We start from the raw sequence: 22,672 nt of genomic DNA, 5'->3' as shown, positions 1-22,672 counted from the left end.
TGTCAGGTGCCCTCCTGCCTGGACAGGAGCATCTGGGCACAAGCACGTTCCACTCGTGTTTTTGCTGGAGAACTTACCCAAGCGCAGAGTGAGACGCACGGGCTCCAAAACGAACCCACCCTCAAGCTTCAAAGTTTATCCTAAGTAAGCACATAAATCCTGCCCTCCCCATCTCCCTCCCACCCCCCATCAAAGACCACAAGCAGCATCTTCTATCTTTCCCGTGTCACTAAAACTTTGCACAGGCCCTCAGCCTCCTTGAGGAGAAGGCACCAGACTGCAAAAAGCTCGAGGAGCCCCCGGCTCAGCTGGGTCCCAGAGAGTCCCTGTGTACTCACTCACTTACCTAAATGAACACGGCCATCTGTAGTTATGAGAGTAGTGGACACTTACTCCTCTGAGCTGCTCAAAGTGTCTGCAGTCAACTAAGGGACCCTGTCATGGGAATCACCACAATCCACCACACCTATACCAACAGGCTCCAGTCCCTTCCTGCCAGGGCTTCTGAACGTGGCAGGAGCCTGCCCTGCCCCACCATTTGTCAGTGGTTGATTAGACTTTTGGTCACACCGGGCCAGGTGTGATACGGTACGCCCAGCTGGAGATCTCTACAGCTGCCTATGAACGTCTCAGAGGCTCCGGGAGACGACTGCCCTTGGGACGCCTACATCTTCAGCTTGGGACAGAACTCGCCTGCTGCGGACACTGTACAGCCCAGTCGAGACTGGGGCAAGAGTGCAATGGAGCCTCTTTAAGTTCTTGCTGGAGATCAAACATCCTTCCAACAGGTAGGCGAAAACATTGAAGAATATTATGCAATAAAGAATATTAAAGAAACATCAAAAATCACTTAAGATGTAAATCTTCTTCTGATGACTCCGATAGTTAACAAGGAAATATACATGGGTGGCAAAATGTGGAATGTATTGACTTTATGATCGTTTCCTATGAACTAAAGCATAAAATAGAAAAATTCATCATACTATAGAAGTAAAGGGAGTGTAAACCAAGACTGTACCTCATAGAGTTTCTCAAAATCCTGGTAAGGAAGGTTCTGGCCATGTGAATTTCATTTTCAGATGACTTTTTCTGTGCTATAACATCCATAATTTCTGTCATCTTCCTTTACGGTTAATTAATGAAGGAAATAAACTAGACTGAAACTGCAGGCAAAGAGGAAAAAAAGGCTTGGAAAAGAAAATGCCTTACACTTTGCAGCAACATAGTTCAACTCTGTAACTGTAACAAGTTGGGAAGAGCTGGTTTCCTGGAGCAGTTGTGTTCCAGGGAAAGAGTTAAGTATTTCTGCTCCTTTTGTAAAAGAAAATACAGGCAGACCTCGGAGACATTTCAGGTTGGGTTCCAGACCACCACAATAAAGCGACAATCGTAATAAAGTCACACACAATTTTTGAGTTCCCAGTGCATATAAAAGTTATTTTTACACTATACTGTAGGCTATAAAGTGTACAACAGCATTATGTGTAAAAAAAGGTTCATACCTTCCTTTAAAAATATTTTATTGTTAAAAAAAGCTAACCATCATCTGAGGCTTCAGTAAGTCATAGCAGTTTTAAGACTAGTAATAACAAAGATCACTGATTACAGAGGGAAAGATATAGCTCAAGTGGTAGAGCACGTGCTTAGCACTCACGAGGTCCTGGGTTCAATCCCCAGTGCCTCCTCTAAAAATAAATATACCTAAATACCTCCCCACCACCGAAATAAAATGATTAAATACAATAAATAAATAATTCTTAAAAGATCACTGATCACAGACACCATAACAAATACAATAATGCTTGAAATAGTGCAAGAATTACCCAAGTGTGACACGGAGACACGAAGTGAGCAAATACTGTTGGAAAAATGGTGCCAAAGACTTAGTGAACACCAGGCTGCCACAACCTTCAATTTGTGAAAGACGCAGTATCTGTGAATCGCAATTAAGTGAAGAAGAATAAAACAAGGTATGTCTGTACACAGACACACATCTCTACTTGAAGAGAACAAAGTCAAAGGTTACGGTGCAAATTAGGCCTTTTTTATTAAAAACTAAATGAAAACACAGTGAAAAGGGTTGTATGTACAAGCTGTAAGTAATGGTGTCATGGCTACTGGGGACAGTCAATTTTCCCACCACATATGTGCTTTTGTCCTCAGAATCTTCTACTGTATGTGAATGTAGTGGGGAATCAACGAAGGGTGAGGCTGGTTTCTGTTTGTCAGCCCCTCTGACGGCCTGAAACGGCTGGAGCTGCGTTGGTTAAGAGAGAGGAGGGCCTTCGGCTGAGTGCTGGTCACTCCATCACAACCCGGAAAGGACCAGACGCCGGACAGCAAAGCTCTGGGGACGGAACGCTCTGGCGCCACCTAGTGGTCTCACACACTTACTGTCCCTCAGCTCAGCTTCCACCACTCTCAGGAAGGAAGCTCCTTACTGGAGGGAGGAACAGAGGGAGTGGTTTCTGGCCCTAGAAACAGCCAAGAGGGGTGAGTGGGAGAGCTGTTCCAGAGGCAGAGTGCTGGGCTCGCTACAGCCCGAAGAACTGCAGGGCTCAGCCCACAAACGCCCAAGGCCGTGCTTCTGTGCCAGGCAGTGTGGACACAGGATGGGGGAGCAAACAGCCCTGACCAATAATGGCCAGGGTGGGGGTGCTGACCCTTCCCCCTGTGCATGGGGCTCCCCAATCCCGGCAGCTCCACAGTCACCCCACCAGAGGCTAAGGGTCACTACCAGGGTCATCCCAGCACACAGGGAAGAAATTCTTTTTATTCGAATGGCTACAGATGATTGTATACCTTAAAACACATGCTTATTGCAGAAAACACAGAAAATTTAAAAATTAAAAAGCCAATAAAACGACAAATGAAAACAACCCATGACCTACAGATGACCACGGGTAACATCTCTGCATCTCCTTCCACCTGTTTCAGACAGATGAGAGCATCCTGCAGACCTGGTGGGTCCTTTCCTCTCTGCAGCCTGCCTGGTTTGCTAAGCATTCTCCCATGCCATTGTCACTCGTCTAAAATGATTTTTAATGGTGTATAATTTTCCTTTTGTATAAATATTCAAAAGCGATGCTGGAGACTATCAACACTGGGTCTTGTAAAGATACTCCAAATGGAATTATTCATCCTAACAACAGTTCCCTGAAACCTTTCCCCAAAGTTGCACACCAAAATTAATCTAAATTTACTCCAGTTTTAAAAAATAATTTTATATACTAGGCAGCCTTTTTTCAAAGGAAGGGGTTCAGGCCACAAATATTAAAAATGCTGGGATATCACTGAAAATTAACCGATCTAGACATCAAAAATTCATTTTTAAAAAGGAATTATTCAAACAAGTGCTTCAATGAAATGTTTATCGTTAGCACAATGAACAGAATTCCCTCCTTCTCCTCAAAAAAAAAAAAAAAAAAAAAAAAAAAAACCCCAACTCTCTTGAGTGCTTTTTCCCTAACCTTTCCTAATGAGGCAAACAGGCACTGGCTCACCCAATAAACACAGTCTGCACTGGGTCCCCAGGAGCGTGGCTGGTCCGACAGAAGCAGACCTGTGGCTGGGAGACCCGCGGGGAGGGAAGGGCCCTGCTGGACAAGGAGATGGGGGTCATGCGCAGGGTGCTGGTGGGGCTGCAGTGACACTGGCGATGGGGACGCCTCAGGAAAGGAAGACCAAGAGAGATGCCTTGGGGGCATCTAGGAGGAAGGCAAGGGGACAGCAGTGGGAAGGGCCTTGGGCACAGGGCAGGCTGGCAAGTCCCGCGACCGTGCCCCAGAGAGTTCTGGGGGGACTCGGCGAGCCCCGGGCAGGGGGCCCCAGTGAGTCCTGGGGGGACTGGGGCGAGCTCTGTGCAGGGGGCCCCAGTGAGTCCTGGGGGAGCTGGGGCAAGCCCCAGGCAGGGAGCCCCCGAGTGTAGGAAGGGGTGGGTGCACTTCCCCGAGAGACAGACCTGAAGAGGGGACAGGCCCCTGCGATGCTGAGGAGGCACCTGGGCTAGAGAATGACAATGGCAAACACCCTTTTTCACCTTTAAAAAGGGAACAAACATAAAAGCACCACCCTACAGCCATGAAGTGGAGCGTTGCCCTGAACCGCCACTTCCTCCCTGCTCTAGTCAGACTCCAGGAGCCTATGTGCTGACAGCTTCTCCCTCTCCCAGTCTGTGTCCACCTCCTACCTACAACACCAGCTCCCTGCAGCTTAGCTCTGGCAGCTCTTGCCCTCACTCCAGAACCTTCGGTGGCTCCCAGCAGCCACAGCGAAGCCCTGGCCCCCTGCAGCACTCCAGGTGTGCCCCCCAGGCCGGCAGCACTGGCATCACCCAGGTACAGACTGGGGCGGGCCCGGCACGCCTGCACCAGCCCCCTCTCCCATTCCCTCTGCCAGCCTCTTTAGGAAGCCCTGGGATCACTGACACAAGTCCCTGTTTGTGCCTCAAAGCCACCTCAGCCTCCAAAGGACAGCTTGACTGACCGCCGACTTCAGCTTCCAGCCCTCCTTCCTTCGGTGGGAGTCACCACTGGTCAGAGCATCTGTGGTCCACGCCTCGCAGCCCACTCAGCGGCAAGCTCACAGGAGCAGGGATACTGTGAGCCACTCAGCTGCAGAGCTTCTGACATACGTTACGTGAACCCACAAAAACTCAGGTCAGAGCGCTTTACAAAAGGCAGAGTTCTTTCCCCGGCAGTGCTCTGACAACACAATGCTGTGGAGGGTGATATCACGCTTGATAAAAGGGGATAAGGGTCCAGTAGTTCCTGCCTTTATACACGAGGAGAATTAAGTCAAGATAAAAATTCCCGAGTGACCTCGATAGCTGAAACCGATCTAAGACATCAAAGCTGCACGTTAAGTCAGCGCCAGGGCTGAGCAGCAGCATTCGCATGGGATGGAAACATCAGGGTTCCTCTCCTTGAGGCCGGGTACCCCTCACCTGTCCCCTAGGGCAAGGGCAGTGCAGGCCTGCCAGAGCCTCTGCGGTTCCCCCGGGTGCGTCCGCAGAAAAGCCTGAGCAGAAATGTCACATAATGAACACAGGCAGCATCAGAGCCAAATGACGTGGCTTTTCTTCTGCTAACTTTTGAAAAGGGGGGATTGAAAAAGACCGTGTCACCCAGCACTACTAGCGCTGGAAAGGCTCCGTCCCAGCCACCTGGGTGCTCAGCCCCCATCCCCGATTGTTGAGCACACAGTTTAGTTCATCTTGGTCTCAGAAAGGCACGAACACAACTTCCCAGCTACATTTCAACAGAACGGCTTTTTGGCAAAGACACGCAAGTGTGCAACCATTAATGTAACTGTAAGGAGCCCTGGGGATTAGCAGCAGGGCTAGTGAGCCTTACACGTCAGAGCACAGAAAGAAAAGGAAGCGAAGCATCCCCTGCATGCTGTCATACATTTGACACCATCCGCATTTTCAAACTAACTTTCATAAACACCACTTGTGTACCTTGCAATGAAAAGACAAAACCTTAACATCTTACCACTCTCTTCTTGGTTTAGACTATGAAATGCCTCACACAATAAGAGATTCATCTAATTAAGTTGCTTAAGCCACACACTAAGTCTAAATCTGAACAGAAGCAACCTTTCCCAAAATAAAGCAACTCTGACCTCTGTGTGGATTTCTTCCTCCTGCCTTCACTTAATAAAAACAAGAATGGAAAGCAGCCCAAACAAGTCAGTGTCCACACCCAACTGCTGAACATAAACCTCTGTGTCTACTGTTTTAACAAGAAAACAAACACAGAAGCAAAGCGCCACCATCCCCCAAATGCTCAAAATAGAAACTTTCCTGAAAATTGAACAAATCACTCAGACCACCCTCCGAAAGCACTGAGTTTTTGCCAACACCCACCAGTGCCCCCCCCCCCAATAAGACGCACACCCTCTGTTGGAACACACACAGTTTCTGCCCCCGGAAGAGCTCGCGGGTCGGGTCAGAAGGGGAGGGGAGGGGAGGGGAGGGGAGGGGGGACACAACCTGATGGGGTCCTAGATACCCCTTCTCCTTAGGCTTCACCACTGCGCGTAGCTGCTTCAGGAACATCTGTGCTCATCAATGCCGGAGCCACGCACAGAGCCACCTGCTCTCGGACAGCTCCAAGGACCCAGCAGCAGAGGGGGGCAGAGCAGCACACTGGCTTGGTGCAAAACTCCCTGCAACTCAGTGACAGCCATAAACCCATGCACGTTGCTAGAAACTTGCTCCCAGCAAGCATGAGCTGCATCACTAGACCGGACCCCTCCTTTCTTCAAATGTATACCCACGCCACCCCGCCTGGCGAACCCCGCCTGCAGTGAACCTCCACCAGTGGGTGTTAATCTGCTCCTGAATGCAAGCTTAGCCGATGTAATTAGAGTCACGAAGAGTTTCAGGCTGCCAGCCAAGAGGCAGGAAATAATACGAATCAACCCTATTGGTAATTTGGCCCTGGCAAAACTGCTCGCAGCATTGGACGGCTCCAGAGTAAGAAGACCAATGAGGTGGCAGGAGTACTTCATCGTAAACAAGACTAATATTACTAAATAAATTTGGAAGAAAGACCAGAAGAGTAATTACAAGTTTTAGACAGTAATTTATGGTTTGACATTTAAAAGAAAATTTCCTGGTGGTGTTTGAAATCACATGTACTTTTCAAGAGCTGGACGTATGGTAATTAGCCTCTGATCTGAGAACAACGGATGACTGTGTCCCGGCGCTGCGCACACAGAGCTCTCAGTCACATTTCACAGCACCGGCAGCGACGCCTGCACCCAGCCCCGGCAGGCACTCCCCATCCTCAGCTCATCTACCCTAGCAAGGGGCTGCCCGCACCTCCACTTGTGACCCAGTTTCTGGCCATAACCTTTTCCAAGCACATCTGCTTACACCAGTGCTATGACCACCCAGGAAACGGCCCGTGGCCCTCACGAAATACCAGCGCCCGAATCCACCCCGGATGTGCCCATCGGGCTCTCTGGGGCGGGGCCACACACCCAGGAAGAGAGCACAGGTGACACCAGTACGGAGACACGGGCACACAGGAAAAGGTTACCACCGCCGCCTGAACGCTCCCGTGAGCAGCACCTGCTCCGCCAGGCAGGGAACAGCAGTGCCCAGGAGGCAGGGCCCAGCAGGACCGTGCCACCCTGCCTGTCTCCCCCAGTCCCCTGGCTCGCCTGACTCCTGGGCAGACACTGCGGGTACCACCTGGGCATCTGCAAAGGGACCATATGTGCACTTGGTGGGGCAGCTGTTACCACTCTGTTTCCAGCGGACACGGCTCTGGGAGAAAGGATTGCTGGCTCCCACCTGTCTGGGGACAGTGATCAGGGCCACTGCCTCTGAAGCATCGGTCTCCTAGCCCTGGCCCCTCAACAATGACAAGACACGGGGTGCCCACGCCCCGGGAAACCAGACGCCACCACTTTGTGAAAATGGCCTGCCGCAGCCCGAGCCTGGCGGCCAGGTGCCCCGCTCAGCACATGCGCTGGAACAGGACAAGCACAGCCAGCAGCTGGCACGCGCAGGAGGGAGCTGGCCATGAACCACCGTTCCCACTTGGTTTCCACAACCACGGGTTCACATCGTGCGCTGAGCTGCACCACACGCCTCTCCCCGTAACCCTGCACAGCACCCTCACCCGCGCTGGGCGCTCCGAGCCTCAGGAGCCTACCCCGTTTTCACCCTTCATCAGTAAAGCCAGCCTATCTTACGGTACCTGTGTTGTGCAGGTAGTGAGGCCGAAATCAGGTGGGGCAACATTTGATATGTATGTGTCTGCGGCTCAGTCTGTGAATTTACAGAGTGCCTTCTTATAAACGAATCTCTTTTTCTGACAGTACAAGATCCATTCTGGAGTTCTACATACAACACTAGAAAATGGTATAACTAATCTATGAGACAGAAGTCAGATAGTCAGGTCAGTGGCTGTCGAGGGATGAAGAAAGGAGAGTGGTGAGATTCAAATTTAGATAAATCGGTAACATGTGTCATTCTCTGAGAGAAATCATTTTTTTCCTCATTCAATCTCTTTATTTTTTGAACTGAAGTATAGTCAGTTTACAATGTTGTATCAATTTCCAGGGTACAGCATGCTTCACTCATATATATACATGTGTATATTCCTTTTCATATTCTTTTTCATTATATGTTACTACAAGATATTGAATATAGTTCTCTGTGCTCTACAGTAGGAACTTGTGTTTACTTTATATATAGTACTTAATATCTGTTAATCCCAAGCTCCTAATTTATCCGCTCCCACCCTCTTTCCCCTCTGGTAACCTTAAGTTTGTTTTCTATGTCTGTGAGTCTGTTTCTGTTTTGTAAATAAGTTCATTTGTGTCTTTTTTTTTCTCTTTAGATTCCACATATGAGTGAGATCATATGGTATTTTTCCTTCTCTTTCTGGGGTACTTCGCTTAGAATGACATTCTCCAGGTCCATCCATGTTTCTGCAAATGGCATTATTTTATTCTTCTTTTATGGCTGAATAGTATTCCATTGTATATATGTAACATATCTTCTTTATCCAGTCATCTGTAGATGGACATTTAGGTTGTTTCCATGTCTTGGCTACTGTAAATAGTGCTGCTATGAACATTGGGGTGCATGTATCTTTTTGAACTGGAGTTGAGAAATCATTTTAAAAGCACTCATTGGTGCCTTCGTAATAAGGAAAATGGGAAGCACGCATGGTAAGTTAGTTTGGAGTTTAAGGTCCTTACTATGTGCATCTTCAGGATTTACAGCAGTCATTCACCAGGAGCTGGATGACAGCAACACATCCTCGTGTTAACTAGCTGGTTTTGAAATTCTTATTCACCATTTCTAAACAAAGCATTTCAGACTTTTCTAATAAGCATAAATAATACCAACACAGAGCTTTAAAAGGTAATACAAAATTATTTTTAAAAATTTTAAAACACCAAAATGTGTTATTAAAAGTGTGTTTGACTTATGGTTACCTAAGGAGAAAGAAGGTAAAGGGATAAATTAGGAGTCTGGGATTAGCAGATACAAGCTACTATACATAACATGGATGAACAAGGTCCTATGGTGTAGCACGGGGACCCTACGATAAGACCTGACATAGACCCTCGTTCCATTCTGCCTTGTTAGGTGTGACTGGTGAAAATGTTCTTGCGTCCCAATTCTGTCCTTATAATAACCTATAATGAAAAAGAATGAAAAAGAATATGTATACATGTGTATAACTGAATCACTATGTTGTACACCAGATGGGAATGCAGTTTGGTGCAGCCACTGTGGAAAACAGTACGGAGATTCCTCAAAAGACTAGGAATAGACTTACCATATGACCCAGGAATCCCACTCCTGGGCATATATCCAGAAGGAACCCTACTTCAGGATGACACTTGCACCCCAATGTTCATAGCAGTACTGTTTACAATAGCCAAGACATGGAGACAGCCTAAATGTCCATCAACAGATGAATGGATAAAGAAGAGGTGGTATACTTATATAATGGAGTACTATTCAGCCAGTAAAAACTGACAACGTAATGCCACTTGCAGCAACACGGATGTTCCTAAAGAATGTCATTCTAAGTTAAGTAAGCCAGAAAGAGAAAGAAAAATACCAGATGAGATCGCTCATATGTGGAATCTAAAAAAAAAAACAACTATGCTGTACACCAGAAAGTAACACAATACTGTAAATCAACTATACTTCAATTAACAAAAGTGTGTTTGGAAAAAAAGTGAACAAACTGCTTGGTTTGCTCTTCTATCCTGTTATACATGTTACTTAAAAGACTAAATTTTAGCTAAACCAGATTGTCATTCGCTACTCTGCTCACTTGAAAGGAAACCGGGGACAGGGAGTACAGACCTGGGGTTCTTCCCAGGGGCTCCCACCCATCCTTGAGGGCACAAGCTGGCTCCGCCTTCCCCAGAGTCTTCTAGACACCAAGTCAGCTCAGCCAGCGAACAGGCCCCCACACCTTCCCTCTCTCCTCCTCCCGCCAGTTCTCAGCAGAGGGGCTGTGCTTTGAACAGAATTTAGCTTGCTTATCTTTATATCCTTAAATATCTTCCTCTAGTTCAAAAAGAAGCTTGAACGCATGGAATGATGCCCAACCTCACTCATAAAGACAGAAATGGCCATTTAAACAATAAATGCTTTTTTCACGTATCACATTCACAAAATGAACAAACAAATTTCACAAGGCACATACCTTCGGACCCAGCACCTTCCAAGCTAGGAATGCATGATGACCATGTTTGCACACATGCGTGCAGACCTGGGCACCGGGGTATCACACCGCAGCACTGTCTGCTGCAGGAACATGCCGGGCGGGCCACGGGTGTCCATGCACAGAGGGTCTGTTAGACACACCGGGCCGGGTACCCAGACCACGGGGCCCACGGGCTCACTCAGGGAAATCCAAAGTCAGACCTCAGTGCCCTCAACACGGAACAGTCCCCAATGCACGTGTCAACACTCAAGCACGTACACATTTCTGAAAGCAACCCTGAGAGATTGGTGGCCACAGTGCTGCTCTCCAGAGGGAAAATGGAAGGATGGGTGGGGTTGGGAGGAAGGTTTCTGTATTCCACCCAGGTCCCTCCTAAAAGTGTGTGTTTTAGCACACCCTGTGCACTAATGAAAGTTTCTCAGAGTAAACCGTGGCTGACATTCCAACACCCTCCCCTGTCCTGATCCCAGGGCAACAAACACACCCTCTGGGGCCCCGCCCAGCACAGAAAGCAGCTGACCGCCTCCTGGGGACCAAACCTCCTGCGAACTCCTGTGAAGACAGGCCCAGCGAACCCCAAGGGCTCCTCCTCCCTGAAAAAGCAGTATTTTTAATTACCATAAAAATAATACACTATGGGACTGTACACCTGAAAATAGTTGAGATGGTAAAGTTTCTCTTGTGTGTACTTCACTACAATTAAAAATTAAAACTTTTTTGATTAATGGGGCCTATTCAGCTCTGTAATTGGTTTTGTGTGTCCCACTCAAATGGAAGTCGTGGGGCATCCTTCCACGGCAGCAACGCTGACACCACTTGTCAGCACCCTGCAGCACGCACAGTCACTAATTCCCTTCAGTCCTTTCCTTTTGCCGACTATCTAGGTTCCCAGGAATGAAATTCTGGGTCCCAAGGTAGGCCTCTTAAAACATGTTGCCGAACCATTTGCCAGAAGGTTGTCTGATTTAGAATCTGATCAGCATTTTATCAAATAAGCTCATGTTTCCCCGCCTCGCACCAGCAACGGGCAGTTCCACAGGACCTCTGCCAACCTGACCGCCAAAACTTCGTGTCTGGCTTGAAAGCAAATCTGCACACTCCTAGTTAGACATTCTCATGTGCTCACTTCCTATCTGCACTTCTCATTTTAGGAACTGCCCTTTCGTGACCTCCATCCAGCATGCTACTGGAATCCAAACTCCCTCCTTTACATCGGTTACTACTATACCAACTTTGTTATTACACACCTGCTTCTTTGGACCCTACGATAAGACCTGACATAGACCCTCAGTTCCATTCTGCCTTGTTAGGTGTGACTGGTGAAAATGTTCTTGCGTCCCGATTCTGTACCCCAATACATGTCAACGGCTCTGTCTGTTTTCTGTGTGGCTGCCTCCCCTGGGCTGGCCAGTATCAGTCACACTGACAAGTTCTACTGGATGAGCACTTCAGCGTCAGCGTCCCTGTCAGATCCTCCGGCGACACCCGTCCTGGTGCAGTTCAAGTCAGCTTGCTTCCATAACCCCAGTCCACCACCTGCCCTTGTGCACTGGGGACTGCAGTCAGCGGCCCTGCTGACACAGTGTGCACACAGCATCCATCAAGCTGCTGCTTTCCCTGCAGGACAGATGGATGGTAGCCAACGAGCCAGCCTAGTGCTCTGGGGGCTCTGGCAGCCCCACCACGGAGACAATTCAGGAGACAGAGGAGGGGACCCCCATCAGCCTGGAGGCTGGGTGATAATGCCCAGAGGAGGTTTACAATGCTAACCTACCTCTGGGGATCAAGCCTCTGTTACCGTCACCAGCATCTTCACCAAGCCCAACTGAGTCCGTGAGAATCTCACACATCCCACCGTAGGAGGCTTAGTAAGGTGACCGCACAGGAAGAGTGACACAACAGGACAGCACCCCTCAGGTCCCCGCACGTCCCCACCTCCTCCAAGGGCTCCCAGTCGCCACACTGAGATTTCACTTTTCTGCTTTACAAGGAGGCTGGCCTAGTCCACTTAGAAACGAGGCTGCTAAATTAACATGGCCAAGAATGAAAGATTTTCCTTCCTTGCTTCTGAACCTCCTCCTTGGATGCTGTTTTGGTCCCCCCCCCAAAAAAAAAATCCTTTGCGAATAGGTCCTCAAGTCTCTACTAAACATTCAAGTGCTTGAGTCAATTTACTTTTGAAAACTGACAGCCAACCTTGGAAAGACTGCATTAATTCTTTTTTTTTTTTAAGAGATACTGGACACAGTATCTTTGTAGTTTTTATTTAATTTTTTTAATGGAGATACTGGGGATTGAACCCAGAACTTCCTGCGTGGTAAGCATGTGCTCTACCACTGAGCTAGGCCCTCTCCCACTGAAGAATGCACTAATTCTGCTAAAAAACAAGCAAACAAACAAAAACGGGGTGGGGAGGGGAACACGTAAATAATTGACTACAAATTAGCCAACTACAAAGTCAAAGGGGAAGACACATCGCCAGCAGCGCCGCAGTGCCCGTGCGTACTGTCCTAGCTCCCGTGTGCGGAAGCATCATGTACCTAATTTTGCTCTCTTACCCCTTCAAATCACCCCAACTCCTATGTGGCAATCTCACTTCTAGGAATATGCAGCTGGCCCCCCTCAAACCTCCGCACAGCACTAGAAACACCTGGCAGCTGACTGTGAAGTCTCCGTGAGTCTCCGTGCAGTCTCACTGGGTTTTAGCATTAAAAACCAAGAACTCGGCAGCCTGCCACCTTGTGTAAGTGACACGTAATGATATTCCCCTTCATTGGGAGTATAAGCAGTTTTCTCACTGCCAGAGAATCAGCCACATGCTGTCAAGGAGAAGATAAGAGTATTTAAATTCACTGAATACATCAAAATCGACTACAGTGATCAGAGGGGGAATCTTAAGTATACTGACACTAGACTCATCCTGGGCCAAGAGGTAGCGCTGTAAGTGTGTGCGCGCACATGCAGGACTGAGGTTCAAAACAGGATGGCTGCGGTGACACAGCCCAGCCCTCAGACCCCACCCTGTGCCGCCGCGCTTACCTCTGTCGGTAAACGAGGCACGAGGCCCAGGCCTTACCTTTTCACCACCAGCTTCAGGGTCTTATGCGACCCCTTCACCAGGCAGATGGCTTCCTGCCTAAACCCCGACAGGCCGACGTCGTTGATGCCGACGATCTCGTCTCCAGCCAGTAACTTGTCCACAGCCGCAGCCTTACTTCCTTCTTCAATCTGCAACAGAGGAGCGGTCCCGTCAGCCTCCTGCACGAGCGAGCGATCCCCACGTCCCCGCCAGGAACACGACACGCCTGTGGGACGAGCCGCCCACAGGTTCTCCGAAAGGCTCCAGGAGAACCCACGGGCCAAGGAACCCAGGTGCGTCCTGATTCCCTCGCTGGAGGCCAGGGGTGCGGGCCTCCCAGGTCTGCCTCTGCAAGGCCACGGGCTCCTGCAGCCCAAGACCTGGCAAAGCGCACCAACGCTCAGGAACACACAATCCCAACAGGGATCCAAAGATGCTAACTCACTTTCCCCATTTCCTCTCTCTAAAAAATAAGGATGGATTTTTCCTACTATTTACTAGTTATTTCTTACACATTAATCCCACACCTAGTTATTTGTGTAACAGCTTTATTTAGATATAATTGAAGCAGCACACAATCCAGCCACCTCGACCTAAATGAATGCCTTTTCAGTATTTTCAGGATTGCCTAACATCGCCACCAACAATTTCAGAAGTTTCCTAACCCCAGAAGAAACCTCGTGCCTATGAGCGGTCCCTGCCTGACCCTCCCAGCCCCTGGCAAAAATGAGTCTGCCTTCTGTGTCTATGACTGGCCTGTTCTGCACAAGAATAGAAGTTCATGCAAACAGAATCAGACAACAGGTGGCCTTTTGTGCCTGCCTCCTTTCATTCATCGTGTTTTCAAGGTGCAACCGCGTGGTAGCCTGTGTCAGACCTTCGCTCCTTTTTGTGCCAAATGACACTCCAGTATGGACTGACCACGCTTTATCCGCTCATCACTGGCGGACATTTAAGTTGTTTGTACTTTTTGGCTACCATGCTGCTATGAACACTGGTGTACAGGTTTTTGTGACAGCGTGTGTCTTTATAGTCCTTGGGTGTTCAGCTGGGAGCAGAAATGCTGGGTCTCATGGTAACTAGGGTGAACATTTTGAGGACCAGCCAGATGCATTTCTAAAGCAGCTGCACCGTTTTAAATCTGCATATGAGGGTTGCAGTTTCTCCACATCCTTGCTAACACTTATTATCTGATTTCTTTCATGAGAGCCCCAGGTGACTACTCCCTGCTGTGTATGTTAAGACATTCCCTACTCAGTATTAAACATGTATGCATGAACATGTACGTATAAACACGTATCGATTGGCTCCTGAAGAGCTTCAACGTCACCCGTTTTATAAATTTTATACTAAGAAATCTTCATCTTCAAAACCTTAACCTAGTTTTTTCTATGCAGTAATAGTCCAACTCAGTATCACGTAAGCCATCAATTAACCAACCTGTTTCCTGGACTAGTGCTGGGCAAACTATGGCCTGTGAGTCAAAACCAGCCAGCTGCCTTTTTTGTGCGTATAAATTAAATTTTACTGGAATACAACCACACCCATGTGTTTATATCTGCTACAGGAGAGAACTGAATAATTTGACCCACAAAGCCAAAAATATTTACTACTTGGCTTCCTACCAAAAAAAGTTGCTAACCCCTATTTTATACCAAAAAGCCATTATTTTTACAAACTGCTAGGAGAACTAGTGGAAAAGGTTACCGTTTATGGGTATACTAGTGTACAGCCTGGAAGTTCATTGCTCTGGAAGGGCACTGTACGCCAGGGCTAACCTGAGAATCCCTTCCAAACCGTCCCAAGCACTGAAGCAGTCAACGTTCCCCCTCTGGGAGTTAAAAAGCTGGAAACTAAGCGATTTAGAGGCTCAGTTCTGAAACCACATGGAATTTCCCCAAGTCTCCGCCTGGACCCGAGGACAGCTGAACTCCTCTCGGGTTAATAAAGCAATTACTCGCTGCATAAACAAGAAGACCACTCCTATCAAATACATGAAGCCATCCGTTCAGTTAACAACGGGTTTCAAAGTCTAGACAATTTTATCCCAAATGTAATAACAGGTCGGAAACGTTTCCACCCGCCCAAGATCACACATTCAGCCCTGCAGAGCCCAGGTGAAGGGCACACGGAGGGGAGCTCAGGCTTTGACAGGCCCGGGTGAGGGGCCCAGGGGCCGTCCAGGGGGAGGGTCAGGCGGGCAGCTGGCAGTGGGAGGAGGTGCCCGGGGAAAGGTGTCCTGCATGCGGAGTGACCGGCAATGGAAGGTACTTAAAGACCGGAGGGGTGGGGACTGAGGCTGCCACCGACATGGGAAACAGACCCTCGAACTGATGAGGACAGGAGCCTGGGGCCGCAGCACACAGACAGCTGGTGGAAGATGGGCAGCTGAGGGAGGAGACCGAGGAGAACAAGGGAGTGTCACAGAGGCCTTAAAAACACCCAAGTGTGCAGGTCCACTGAGTAGGGAAGACGAACCTGGGGGCGAGGGAGCCCCCGGGGAGGCCAGCCATGCTCCAGCTGGGGTCACTGGTCACCAGCAGAGCCAGCAGCTCCGTAGGGGGGAGAAGCACCTGCCCCCCAAACAAGGCCCAACAGGTGGCAGTCACTCGAGGAGGGTCTTGACTGCTCGTCCCCACCCACCCCACCAAAGCACTGCGGTCATCATTTTGGAAGGTAAATATCTAGAAAACTAAGCCAGCGTGCACAGAGTAAGCATCTGGTGGCTGCCACAGTGTGGTCCTGCGCCCGGTAACCACCGCCACGATACCACGACCTAAATGCTCTGGCATGTGAGTCACAGAAGCAGCCACAGGCATCAAGTGAGGGTGCATAGTTATTCTTTCAATCAGTACCTACTGAGCAGGTACTATGCACAGAAACCTGCGTCTGATCCTGTGGGAGGCGGACGGGTCTCAAAAGCTGGCACTCCTACGGTGAAGACACTCCCAGGCTTGGGGGACAGCACTCCTCAACTGACGTGCGGACACAGCGCCAGGGTTTGGCGAAAACGCAGGCTCTGACTCGGCAGGTCCACGGCAGGACCTGAGCTCCTGCCTTCCTGACACGTTCTCACGGAGCTCCCAGGAGATGAGACCGTGCTTCGAGGAGCCCCGTGGGAGAAGCGAGGGGCACGTAAGCAAAGCACTGCAGCACCAGCGGAGGTGGGACTGTCTGCATCCTTCAGGTGGGGGTGCCCTGGACGACTTTCACGGAGCCCGTGGCACTGCACGTGGCCTCGGAGCAGTGGAGGTTCGGGAGATTTGGGACAGCAGCGTGCACGAGGCACAGGTACTGTGAGGGAAGCAGCAGCTTGTGTAAAGGAGGCCAGACAGCCAGGCGCAGGGCGCTGGATCCGCAGTGTCCTCTGGGCAAGTGAGCCAGGGCGCGTCCTGCACAGAGGCAGGGCTTCTGTTCAAGGGAAGGGCAAGTCTGCATCAACCTGTCACCACCGACTGCTGCAGCTGGAGTCGGCCGCGCACCCGTTTCTCCACACACCGGTGCCACACAGCCTAACTACGGGTGTGGCCGACGCTGCCCACAGCCATCCCCTCTGACCCAGAGGGGGACATCTGGGCAAAGTGGGGAAAACCCTAAGACAGTGACGCCAAGGATGCAGGTTAGGAGGGAAGCTTCAGACTCAGGCTTTTCACAACCCCAGGGGCAGGTCTTTTCTTTTGAGATGTCCTGTCTTAGTAATTTTTCTCCACTGTCAGGAATCCCACCTGGTTCAAAGCCCACTGAAGTCTTGTCTACCCATGTGCACTCCATGGCTACAAAGGCTGGACGGGTCTGGACCGGGGAGGGTCTGGACCCTCCTTTCCTTGTATTTACAGGAGCTAAGACAGCACATCTGAAACAAGGGTGCTATTAAGGACAGCCAGTAATGTATTTTTTTAAGTCTATTAGAAACTTTCCATTCAAAGCTTAGGTTAAACCTAAGACATCAGTTCCTAACAATTTTTAGCTGAAACTGTCTACGACTGGCCTTATTGAGAATACAGAATAACTCCTTTCTCCCAGAAGAGAGTGCCTCATGACTGAACAAAAACAATTTATTTACAACAAACAGGTGAGAATATGGGCCTCTGAGGACATTTCCAAAGTAGATATTCCTCCCTTAAACCTCGACTTCATGTTACCATGTTGGAATACTTACTGCAAAATAAAGCAGCAACGGAAGACCGTTCATTCAGATGAATATACATCAATCTCATTTAAGAGACTTAACCATCGACCTCCACGAATACAGATGATTTTCCACAATTCCAACTCTGCCGCGACGGAAACATCACGTGACCTGAGAATGCCATTTGCCTGATGACTGAGTTGGAAAGAAGGCACAGGACAGTATTCAAGGGAAGAATCTAACTTGTACCTGAAGTACAACATGAAGACACTGACGCAGTCACATGCTAATAATGTGTCTTCTTAGAAAAATAATTTGGGCTGAATTTTGAACCATGTTCAAAAATGCACATTTACCAAGTATGAGTCCATCATCACACATTCCTAAGGACAGAATCTTGTTTTTCTCTTTTGAGAGTTATGTATTCCAGGTGGAAACAACTCAAACATCCCTCAACAGATGAACAAAGAAGTGTGGTCTTATCCATACAATGGAATATCACTCAGCCTTAAAAAGGAAGGAGGTTCTGACACACGCTACAACAGGGATGAACCCTGAGGACATCGTGCCAAGTGTAACGAGCCAGTCACAGAAAGACAAACATTCCACGACTCCACTTCTGAGGCACCTAGAGTCACAAATTCATCGAGACAGGAAGTGAAATCAAGGTTAGCAGGGGCTGGGCCGGGGGAATGGAGAGTTGTTGTTCCCTGTGCACAGACGAGCCGTTTGGAAGAAGATGAAAACGCTCTGGAGATGGACAGTAGGAATGACCGCACAGTACCGGGAACGTATGTAATGCCACTAAATCACACACCTGAAACTGGTTAAAATGGTAAATTGCACGTTACATTTTACCACCACCGAAGTTATGCATTCCTTAGTACCTAAAAACAAGGCAATTTTCCTGAGCCAGTCTAAGAGCGAGCATGTGTGTCCACCTCCTTACAACGATGCCTCTGAATTCAAGGCTCCCAAGAAAATCTTTAGGCAAAACCACTATAAGGAACTGGCAGCGCCTTCCAGCAGTTTCTGAAGGCAGCCTGTTGTGGAGGTGAGACAGCACCTGTGTGTGACTCAGCCATGACCCGGTGGGGTTTGTGGTCTCATTCCCCTAAAGCCTTGTACAGACAAGGTCTGTGGGACTCCCGAAGCCCATCCAACTGGGGCTTCAGCACAAAGGAGCGGCAACAATGCGTTGCTTCCCATCACCTGGAGAGACTCCCCAAGCTGCTCCTCCATGGTGGACTGCATTCCAGAGCATCCATCCACCTCACCCCAACCCCACGCCACCCACGTCCCCGGCCAAAAGGCTCTGGGTCTGGGAGACAAAGGAGCTGGGGTGTTTTCTTCCCCCTTGGCTTCCTCACCAAAAGAAGGTATCTGTTATTTATTGCGCTCAGGGCGAAACCAGGGGTAAAAGAAAAAGAAGCTCTGAAAGCCTCCACTCTGTATTGTTGATCCCAAATGTCCCAGATCAGGTAGGGTCCATTATGCTCAAACCAGGTGAAGAATAAACTTGAAGCTGGCCCTAGTCTCACCAGGTGATGACTGCCCGCCAGCACCGCAGTGTGCCATGCACCACAGACACATGCTGGCCTGTCCCCGTCCCCTGCATTTCCTGTCCGGAGAGTGCTTGGCATCGCAAGGAGCAGAGGGGACAGCAGATCGTCCGCAGAGGAGGCCTCAAGCAGAGCCACCTGGTCCTCCAGCTGCCAGGCAAAGTTGCCAGTATCACTTCTGTAGCTCTGAAAAAAGTCCCTTTGCAAAAAAGGCAGGCAGGTGGGGACAAAATCACTCCATACCCACGAGGCAGGTCCCGTGTGCCCCTGACAGAAGGAAAGCCCCAAGTTCACGCACCAGGCCAAGCATTCCAGTTTGAGTTATAAACTGGCCTTCTGTCGGGGAAAGTAACATTGACGGCCCCAGTTGAGACTGACGTGTCCCCAAATGCGCAGACTGCCTTGCTGTTCTTACAGCAATATTTTCTCTGGAAACAGCGGCCTTGGGGAGGAGGAGGCAGTCAATGGAAGTCTTCTTTGGAACCAAGCTGTCATACTTCCTTGAACGCATGTTACAGAGCATCAAGAATGACACTCTCGAAGACCAGAGGACCTTCCTTCTAGTAGGGGATGGGACTCGCACTCAAAGGAACCACGTCGGGTGGCAGGGTGGCAGTGAGGGTGCGCGAGGCCCGGCTCAGCTCGGTCTGGGCTGGAGATGAAAGACTTTCAGGATGAAAAGGCCCGCGCGCGCAGCAACCTGAGGCGGCCGGCCGGGCGGAGAGGGGCGGACACGGCCCCGCGGGGTCTCGCCGCGAAGCCAGGCACACAGGCAGGAAGCAGCGGCCGAGGAGCGTCAGCCGGGCGGGGTGCACAGCGCTCAGCAGGGAGTGTTTGAAGATGAGGGCAGAGAGGGGAAGATTAGGAACTTGACCTTGAGTCAGAATCTGGATGGTATCCTGCAGGTGTGGGGGCCCAGGAGGCAGGCACGGAAGCAGGGGAGTGACCTTGTTATTCAGCAGACACTTCTAGCAGCCCATCTCCTGCAGGGAGACATGAAACGACTTCCTTCTGCCCAAGAACGAGATGCCAAGGCAACCTACCCCATCTGGGTACTGGACAGAAACAAGGGCTCAAAGCAACGCAGGGCAGGGCAAAGTGGTGCCGGCAAGGGCTCCAGCAGCAGGGAAGGAGTGCTCAAAGCGTGCTCAGTGCTGGACGTCTAGGGCCCGCGGAGAGAGGCCTGCCGGCGCTGCTCAGAGGTGGAGCTTGAGTGATGTGGAAAATCGCAACACCCGCAGATCAAAACGGAAGGAGGGAGATCGGTTAAGTCCAGTATCGCATTTCAAAGGCCGTGAAACACACCCGTGAGCCTGCGGTTAGGCCTGTCTCCACAACGCTTGATGTCCAGGGAGGAACACGTGAGGAAGCACCGCCTTTCGTGAGCCCGGACTGTCTCAGATGTCACCTCTTCTGTTTGCTTAATTTAAATATTTTATGCATTCTTCCTGAGCCCTGCTGCTTCAGAAACAAAGCTGACTCATCCAGGGAAAGTAACAAATTGTGAAATAATCAGAGTGCATCTCTCCTAACAGAGAAGACCAGAAGACCGTCGAAAACTGAACACCTGAATGTGTTGAGGCTTGAACCAATGATGATCACCGCACCCCACTCCCCAAGTCTCCCGTGGCGGGAGGAGCGAGGGCGGCCAGGCAGCCCAGCTTCCAGAAGGCTCTCAGCCCCCAGACACCCTCAGGCACCCTCCCCACCAAGACACCCAAGACCCAGGTTAGCTGGGCAAGGGGCAAGGACGGGGGAGCCCAAGAACAGATCTGCACGTTGTCAGCTCAGCCTGCTCCCACCAAAGTGCGGACAAGCAGAAAGGCAGCCAGAAAAGACAAACCTTCAGAAAAGTACAAACGAAACGGAGAACAGGCCGAGGCGGCTAACCAGGAAACCGAATTCAAAAACTGCTCCTCCTGGGGAGTGATGGAGATGTGAGCTATCTTGATCATGGTAGTGGTTGCATGGGTGCACACATCTATCAAAATTCATCAAGTTGTACATGTGAAATATGTGTAGTTTACTGTTCAGGAGCCATATCACAATAAAGGTGTTTAAAAAAAAAAAAGGCAAGGCGAGCACAGCCTCTGAGGAAGCAGGAGAGGAGGACGCAGGGTCCGCGAAATATCACACACCCGTCCATCAGGGGCCCCTGGTCCCCTAACTAGTACAAGCCAGGAATATTTCATCAACTATTTTAGGAAAGTTTCACTGTTGCTGTATGACATGCTGAGAGAAAGGAATACCCACCTCATCTCATTTTTGAAGTATAAATGCTTTTCTTTTAAGAGGTGAAATTGTTCGGTGGTTATTTTGTGGTACAACCAGGGAAGAGTGGGATGTTGAAATCCAGGAGGCTCTGGCTGTCCTGAGTGTCAGGAGAACCTTCCATGGGGAGTGGGGGGCAGTCTTTTTTACCCGACAGCACAAAGCACACTAAAGGAAATGTGGTGTCACCGTCATGCACTTAATACGTCTTGAACGTTTAAAATTATCTCCATTCCCATGTTTCTTAGTAGAATTACTTCCTAAAGAAAACCACTGCTTGATCTTGACTCCTCCTGTCCCTGGTCAGGTTAGTCCAGTTTCCCGTATAATGTGTTGTCAATGTGCCACCAAAAACTGGGAATTTCAGCATGTAGTGTTTATGATATTAAACTGTCAATTAGTGGGAACTAAGACATCCCAGATGTCCCATTTGAAGACAGTCATACCTGATAGTCTGTTAAGAAAAAGTATGTTCCATATTTTAAGCCGGAAAAGAATCACAACTATGGAATTTTTGATCTTCAGTACACATATGTCAAGAACAGTGTACAAACTAAAATGTCTGGGTACCGAGTCTCAAAACAACAAACAGAATTTCAATCATGAAAGAAAACAATTCCTTTCCTCATGGTTGACAAGCAATGTATCAAAAAGCAAGAAAAAGGGTAGCCACCTCCACATGCAAAAAGTGCTAAAAAAAAAAACCAAGAACCTACCTCATAGGTTTGGACTGAGAAGAACGAGTCGGTATCTAGTCTCACCGTGAGAATAGAAGGTCTGCTGCGAAGACTCTAACACACTGCCTTCACCCATCCCTGCAGTGAGGGCTGAATCATCACAGGAGGCTTAGTAAGACTGAGAAAGGCAGGCGTGGCCTGGACAAGGGGACAGAGCCAGGGTAACGGACAGAGCAGGCCAGTGAGATGCGTGGAAGGTCTGGAGGCTGTGGAGGCTGCGGGTAGGAGCCAGAAGTCCCAACAGAAACAGAGGAGAGGCAGGAAGAAACAGAGAGGGAAAGGAACCTGCATCAGAGGGTGGGAAGTGGCAGCTCAGGGGCCAGGTCGCCTGGGACAGAGAAGTGCAGGAAAGGGTTCATTCTGAGCCAAGAGCAGGGGCAGGAGAAAGCCCAGGGGATGTGCCTCCTCTCCACACAAGGCGACGGTCTAGGGCCTCAGGGCTCTGCAGTGTCCCGGCCTCAGGTCACACAGCATGCCAGGGGACACAGGCCAGTTTCTGGAGAGCAACATTCAGGGAGCGTTTTCTCAACACCACTGCCTGGTGAGGGAGTCACGACCCAGAAAGAGAAAGATGGGCCAGCACCCACTCCAGCACCATGCCCATTAGCAACGCACCACGTCTCAACTCCTGGCCCACCTGTCACTGCCTGGCCGGGGCAATGCTGCAGCCAGACCCA

At 49.6% G+C, this 22,672-nt stretch overlaps 1 protein-coding gene across 10 annotated transcripts in view; it reads right to left on the bottom strand.

The window, feature by feature from the left end:
* SHROOM2 (shroom family member 2) overlaps positions 1-22,672 on the bottom strand; it is a 113,485-nt gene that overhangs the window by 44,166 nt on the left and 46,647 nt on the right. For 5 of the 10 annotated variants that reach the window (XM_032475859.1, XM_032475857.1, XM_032475858.1 and 2 more), the window contains exon 2: positions 13,294-13,445. In XM_032475859.1, the coding sequence (XP_032331750.1) occupies positions 13,294-13,445 (152 nt within the window). Of the gene's footprint in view, positions 1-1,018; positions 1,164-5,995; positions 6,561-13,293; positions 13,446-17,455; positions 17,504-21,974; positions 22,046-22,672 lie in introns of those variants that run through there. The other 5 variants (XM_032475862.1, XM_032475863.1, XM_032475865.1 and 2 more) reach the window with 4 other exon arrangements.

Source organism: Camelus ferus, chromosome X (assembly GCF_009834535.1).
Source record: "Camelus ferus isolate YT-003-E chromosome X, BCGSAC_Cfer_1.0, whole genome shotgun sequence".
Lineage (NCBI taxonomy): Eukaryota > Metazoa > Chordata > Mammalia > Artiodactyla > Camelidae > Camelus > Camelus ferus.
This window is presented reverse-complemented; position numbering and strand designations above follow the sequence as displayed.